The sequence below is a fragment of the Oncorhynchus keta genome, chromosome 34 (assembly GCF_023373465.1).
Source record: "Oncorhynchus keta strain PuntledgeMale-10-30-2019 chromosome 34, Oket_V2, whole genome shotgun sequence".
Lineage (NCBI taxonomy): Eukaryota > Metazoa > Chordata > Actinopteri > Salmoniformes > Salmonidae > Oncorhynchus > Oncorhynchus keta.
Window position 1 is genome coordinate 69,056,839 of NC_068454.1, and position 7,500 is coordinate 69,064,338.

General features: G+C 52.9%; 1 protein-coding gene across 2 annotated transcripts in view; it reads right to left on the reverse strand.

Annotated features, from left to right (window-relative positions):
• Positions 1-7,500, reverse strand: part of LOC118367751 (cyclin-dependent kinase 14) — a 228,098-nt gene that overhangs the window by 82,562 nt on the left and 138,036 nt on the right. For both annotated transcript variants that reach the window (XM_052494578.1, XM_052494579.1), the window contains 2 exons: positions 6,039-6,102; positions 697-745 (listed from right to left, as the gene is read on the reverse strand). In XM_052494578.1, the coding sequence (XP_052350538.1) occupies positions 697-745; positions 6,039-6,102 (113 nt within the window). The remainder of the gene's footprint in view (positions 1-696; positions 746-6,038; positions 6,103-7,500) is intronic.

A 7,500-nucleotide genomic window follows, 5' to 3' on the forward strand; every position in this document is an offset into this window, starting at 1 on the left:
TGCATGTCCCCTCAGGCTCCTGATGAGTGCCAGGGGCAGAGGGTGGGCCACATCTGGAATGCCCCCTGTGCCCTTTCCTGCCATCTGTGTCAGGGCTGACTGCTCTGGTGGCATGACCCCGATCTGGGTGTTCCCCCCCTAAACCAGATGAACCCTGGGAAGAGTGTGTGAGCTGTCTGTAGGTCTAGACGCCCCAAGGGAAGAGAGCTGAGAGGAAGCGCACACACACACACACACACACACACACACACACACACACACACACACACACACACACACACACACACACACACACACACACACACACACACACACACACACACACACACACACACACACACACACACACGACAACAGCCATCTCTAACTGGGCTACTAATGTCTGTTAGGGGACCAGAACAGTCCCAGGCTTCTTCTGTATCGAGGGCTCAGGGAGAGAAAAGAGAGGGATGTATGGATGGAGTGGTAGGGGGTTGGCGGTCTGGAGCGTATTGCCCTTGGGAACTTTCATAGACAGGAAGCTGCTACAGGAGTAGTATGGCCCTCTGACCTAGCATACACAATGGCCATCTGACCTGGCATACAAAATGGCCTTCTGACCATGCATACACATATGAATAGGCGCACCCACACACACACCCACACCCCCCCACACACACACACACACACGTTATGTGACAAAAACGGTACACTTACTTATTCCATGCTTGTCTGAGCTTCTTGGAACTGTAGACAGTAAAGCTGTCTGAATGGGTAAAGACACAGAGAGACAATAGAAACATGTTCATATTCATCACCAGGACACATTTGTGAAGTTTTGCAACAAATGTTTCATTGTACAGTATGTGATTTAACAAGAGGTTAACATCAGTTGGTACAGCATGATGCTTGCAACGCCAGGATAGTGAGTTCGATTCCCAAGGCCACCGTACTTAAAATGTACGCATGCATAACTGTAAGTCGCTTTGGATAAAAACATTTACATTTACATTTAAGTCATTTAGCAGACGCTCTTATCCAGAGCGACTTACAAAAAAACATCTGCTAAATGGCACTATTATTATATATTAAAAGTACGTGTGTGTGTGTGCCTTGGGTATGAATGGCTCGGTGTATGTGTGTGAGTAAATGAGTACGAACTGTGTGTGTTACCCTCTGACAGCTCAACTCCCTCATCCAAAACCTCTGTGTGGAGACTTCTGTTTTCAGACTAACACTGTAACTGCCAACCTCCAGGACTAGACTGGGGGAATGGGGGCAGAGAGACAGCTAGACAGCCAACCACGGGTTAGGGAGAGGGGGAGAGGGAAGAGAGAGAGTAGCCACTGTTCCACTACTAGACAGAGGGGCAGAGAGACACGGAATATCTACAGTGTGAGGTAAGTTATTGAGTGGGGAGGATAGAGAGATGGTAAGACTGTTCCAGAGTCAGGGATTAGACATATGAGGGAGAGTTGTTTTGATATCCAGATTACTCATGTCTTTCTCAAATGTCTGATATACTGTGGTTATACTAAATATCCTCCAGCCCATCGTAAAGCACCAAGGCCCTGGGCCAAGGTCAGGCTAAGTGTCATGGCTGTCTACGTTTCAAACCTAAACGGTTGTGCTGCGAACACCAGAGTGAAAATAAACCAGGGCTGTAAACATGGCTGTGAATTATTGAAAGTAACGCTGAGAATGTAAAGAATCATAACAACGTGCTGATACCACCTCTGTGTTTGATTTAATGTCTGGAAACTGATTACAGTTCAGGAGGAAGACTAAAACATGGTCAGATTGAGAAGCTCTCAGAGAGGTAGGATATATTCAGAGGGATAGAGTGAGACAACACTGTCCTCTGGTGGTGGGAAGATATCACTACACCCAGAGTGATAACTTCAACACTGTCCTCTGGTGGTGGGAATATATAACTACACCCAGAGTGTTAACTTCTGATAAATCATTTTCACAGCTCCATCTGTTATGTGCTAATGATCACTTTGTGGTTGAGTCATGGTGACAATGAGAGGCTTGAAACGGCTGTTTAGATTAGATCATTGTGACATTGAGCATCCATTTAGAGCAAAAAATAAGAAAATAAAAGGTTCTCTCTTTCCCGGGATTCAGTCAAAAGATTGTTCACCTTACGGAGGAAACAGGCAGTTTGGAGAGACACTTAAGAATTAAGAGAGGGAGGTGGTCTTGCATTGGACATTTGATCAGGCAACTGCCTCAATTGCTGATAATAAAATGGTGTATTGTGTGTGTACCTATTGTCATGCAGAGATCATACACTGATCTGGTACACTGAAGCCAGGTCTGTCTGGATGACAGGAGCAGCAGGACAGAACAGTGTGTGTTGCTCACATAACTGCCCACGGCAGCAGGACAGAACAGTGTGTGCTGCTCACATAACTGCCCACTGCAGCAGGACAGAACAGTGTGTGCTGCTCACACAGCTGCCCACGGCAGCAGGACAGAACAGTGTGTGCTGCTCACACAGCTGCCCACGGCAGCAGGACAGAACAGTGTGTGTTGCTCACATAACTGCCCACGGCAGCAGGACAGAACAGTGTGTGCTGCTCACACAGCTGCCCACGGCAGCAGGACAGCTGCCCACTGGCAGCAGGGACAGAACAGTGTGTGTTGCTCACATAGCTGCCCACGGCAGCAGGACAGAACAGTGTGTGCTGCTGCCCACGGCAGCAGGACAGAACTGCCCACGGCAGCAGGACAGAACAGTGTGTGCTGCTCACACAGCTGCCCACGGCAGCAGGACAGAACAGTGTGTGTTGCTCACATAGCTGCCCACGGCAGCAGGACAGAACAGTGTGTGCTGCTCACACAGCTGCCCACGGCAGCAGGACAGAACAGTGTGTGTTGCAGCAGGACAGAACAGTGTGTAACTGCTGCCCACGGCAGCAGGACAGAACCCACTGCAGCAGCAGGACAGAACAGTGTGTGCTGCTCACACAGCTGCCCACGGCAGCAGGACAGAACAGTGTGTGTTGCTCACACAGCTGCCCACGGCAGCAGGACAGAACAGTGTGTGCTGCTCACACAGCTGCCCACGGCAGCAGGACAGAACAGTGTGTGCTGCTCACACAGCTGCCCACGGCAGCAGGACAGAACAGCTGCCCACGGCAGCAGGACAGAACAGTGTGTTGCTCACATAACTGCCCACGGCAGCAGGACAGAACAGTGTGTGCTGCTCACAGCTGCCCACGGCAGCAGGACAGAACAGTGCCCACGGCAGCAGGACAGAACAGTGTGTGTTGCTCACACAGCTGCCCACGGCAGCAGGACAGAACAGTGTGTGCTGCTCACACAGCTGCCCACGGCAGCAGGACAGAACAGTGTGTGCTGCTCACACAGCTGCCCACGGCAGCAGGACAGAACAGTGTGTGTTGCTCACATAACTGCCCACGGCAGCAGGACAGAACAGTGTGTGTTGCTCACATAACTGCCCACTGCAGCAGGACAGAACAGTGTGTGCTGCTGCCCACGGCAGCAGGACAGAACAGCTGCCCACGGCAGCAGGACAGAACAGTGTGTTGCTCACACAGCTGCCCACGGCAGCAGGACAGAACAGTGTGCTGTTGCTCACCACGGCAGCAGGACAGAACAGTGTGTGCTGTGCTGCCCACGGCAGCAGGACAGAACACAGCTGCCCACGGCAGCAGGACAGAACAGTGTGTGCTGCTCACACAGCTGCCCACGGCAGCAGGACAGAACAGTGTGTGCTGCTCACATAACTGCCCACGGCAGCAGGACAGAACAGTGTGTGTTGCTCACATAACTGCCCACGGCAGCAGGACAGAACAGTGTGTGCTGCTCACACAGCTGCCCACGGCAGCAGGACAGAACAGTGTGTGCTGCTCACACAGCTGCCCACGGCAGCAGGACAGAACAGTGTGTGCTCACAGCTGCCCACGGCAGCAGGACAGAACAGCTGCCCACGGCAGCAGGACAGAACAGTGTGTGTTGCTCACATAACTGCCCACGGCAGCAGGACAGAACAGTGTGTGTTGCTCACACAGCTGCCCACGGCAGCAGGACAGAACAGTGTGTGTTGCTCACAGCTGCCCACGGCAGCAGGACAGAACAGTGTGTGTTGCTCAAACAGCTGCCACGGCAGCAGGACACAGTGTGTGCTGCTGCCCACGGCAGCAGGACAGAACAGTGTGCTGCTCACACAGCTGCCCACGGCAGCAGGACAGAACAGTGTGTGTTGCTCAAACAGCTGCCCACGGCAGCAGGACAGAACAGTGTGCTGCTAACTGCCCACGGCAGCAGGACAGAACAGTGTGTGTTGCTCAAACAGCTGCCCACGGCAGCAGGACAGAACAGTGTGTGTTGCTCAAACAGCTGCCCAGCAGGACAGAACAGTGTGTGTTGCTCAAACAGCTGCCCACGGCAGCAGGACAGAACAGTGTGTGTTGCTCACACAGCTGCCCACGGCAGCAGGACAGAACAGTGTGTGTTGCTCACATAACTGCCCACGGCAGCAGGACAGAACAGTGTGTGCTGCTCACACAGCTGCCCACGGCAGCAGGACAGAACAGTGTGTGCTGCTCACACAGCTGCCCACGGCAGCAGGACAGAACAGTGTGTGCTGCTCACACAGCTGCCCACGGCAGCAGGACAGAACAGTGTGTGTTGCTCACACAGCTGCCCACGGCAGCAGGACAGAACAGTGTGTGTTGCTCACATAACTGCCCACGGCAGCAGGACAGAACAGTGTGTGCTGCTCACACAGCTGCCCACGGCAGCAGGACAGAACAGTGTGTGCTGCTCACACAGCTGCCCACGGCAGCAGGACAGAACAGTGTGTGCTGCTCACACAGCTGCCCACGGCAGCAGGACAGAACAGTGTGTGTTGCTCACATAACTGCCCACGGCAGCAGGACAGAACAGTGTGTGCTGCTGCTCACACAGCTGCCCACGGCAGCAGGACAGAACAGTGTGTGCTGCTCACACAGCTGCCCACGGCAGCAGGACAGAACAGTGTGTGCTGTGCCCACGGCAGCAGGACAGAACAGTGTGCTCAAACAGCTGCCCACGGCAGCAGGACAGAACAGTGTGTGCTGCTCACACAGCTGCCCACGGCAGCAGGACAGAACACAGGCTGCCCACATAACTGCCCAGCAGCAGGACAGAACAGTGTGTGTGCTGCCCACTCAGCAGGACAGCTGCCCACGGCAGCAGGACAGAACAGTGTGTGTTGCTCACATAACTGCCCACGGCAGCAGGACAGAACAGTGTGTGCTGCTCAAACAGCTGCCCACGGCAGCAGGACAGAACAGTGTGTGCTGCTCACACAGCTGCCCACGGCAGCAGGACAGAACAGTGTGTGTTGCTCACATAACTGCCCACTGCAGCAGGACAGAACAGTGTGTGCTGCTCACACAGCTGCCCACGGCAGCAGGACAGAACAGTGTGTGTTGCTCACACAGCTGCCCACGGCAGCAGGACAACATAGAACTATGGCCAACCACAGCCATGGCCACAGGACATGAGATTAGGTGTATGTGTTTGTGTGTGTGTGTGTTTCACACCCCAGTTCCTCTGTAATTGGTCACAGGAGATACAGCTAGACACACCATTCACATCATGATACCCCTGCTCTCCCTCTGTCCCTCTTCTTCTCCCTCCATCCTCCTCTCTCTGTCACTCCTCTAATTCCCCCTCTATCTCTCTGTGTGTTCCAGCATGCCAACACTAATCTGAGAGCACCGTCCAGTCTGTCTCTAATGAGCTCCCAGAGGGCAGCAGCAGTAGCTCTAGTCTGGCACAGGGATGGCACAGCGATGGTACGGCTGGCTCACAGGCCTGCCTGAGCTGTGTGAACTATAGAGGCATGCCTCCAAGGTTTACAAAGTAGAACTGGAGTCAAAGTCTGATTCTGACTGTTGGACCTAGGGTGTGTGTGTGTGTGTGTGTGTGTGTGTGTGTGTGTGTGTGTGTGTGTGTGTGTGTGTGTGTGTGTGTGTGTGTGTGTGTGTGTGTGTGTGTGTGTGTGTGTGTGTGTGTGTGTTGGTGTATGTGTTCCTCACCTGGTTTGAAGTGGGGCAGAGAGTGGACCCCTGGCCAGGTATCCTCACAGGGGGTGCCTAGGACCTGAAAGAAGGAGGGAGACAGAAGGAGAAAGAATAAGAGAGGGAGAAGAAATGCATCAGACAAACACACGCAGTGTCCATATCAACACATTCATATTTCAACAACAAAGTTGGGCCACAGAGAAAGGAAAAGATGTGATCGTCTCATGGAGAAAAACGTTTCATTTCTATGACCAAAGAGGAACCTCTGAATCACTAAAGTCCTAAAAAATAACCACATTTACATGCGCACAGTAACCGGGTAGTAGGTTATATCCTGCTTAAGGTCCTATTCGTGATAAGCTGTTTACATGCATCTTTGATATCCCGCTCATGAGTATCCCTGTATCCATGAATAAACAGAATATTCCTCATTCCTCATATGGGTTAAATGGTATAGTAACTGAAATACGAACACTGACTGTAGGTCTATAACCTCTCATATGTAGCATAATATAATTACATTTTTAAAATCTATTTTTTAACTGAATATTTAAAACATACAATATACTTGCAGTGAAGCCGCTCAACAACTACATCACATTAGTCATCTAACAGCCTCCATTCAGAGAGACACACAGAAGCAACCAGGGTCAACGCCCTGCTCCCACCAGCCCTCCAAGAGCTGCCCCTCAAACATCCAAGACCCTCACCGCACAGTTCCCCAAGATCTGCCCCTCAAACATCCAAGACCCTCACCGCACAGTTCCCCAAGATCTGCCCCTCAAACATCCAATACCCTCACCGCACAGTTCCCCAAGATCTGCCCCTCAAACATCCAAGACCCTCACCGCACAGTTCCCCAAGATCTGCCCCTCAAACATCCAAGACCCTCACCGCACAGTTCCCCAAGATCTGCCCCTCAAACATCCAAGACCCTCACCACACAGTTCCCCAAGATCTGCCCCTCAAACATCCAATACCCCAGTTCCCCAAGACCGCACAGTTCCAGTTCCCCAAGATCTGCCCCTCAAACATCCCCTCAAACAGTTCCCCAAGATCTGCCCCTCCATCACCGCACAGTTCCCCAAGATCTGCCCCTCAAAACATACCACCCCAAGACCCTCACCAAGACACAGTTCCCCAAGATCTGCCCCTCAAACATCCAAGACCCTCACCACACAGTTCCCCAAGATCTGCCCTCAAACATCCAGACAAGATCTGCCCCCCTACCCCTCAAGACCAAGCCCCCAAGACCCCCTCCCCTCCAGACCCCCTCCCCCCAAGATCTGCCCTCAAACATCCAAGACCCCCTCCCCTCCAAGACCACCTCCCCTCCAAGACCCCCCTCCAAGACAGTTCCCCCAAGACCCCCCCCAAGATCCCAAGACCCCCTCTCCTCCCCCTCCCCCAAGACAAGACTCCCTCCAAGACCCCCCTCTCCCAAGACTCCCCCCCCCAAGACCAAGACTCCCCTCCC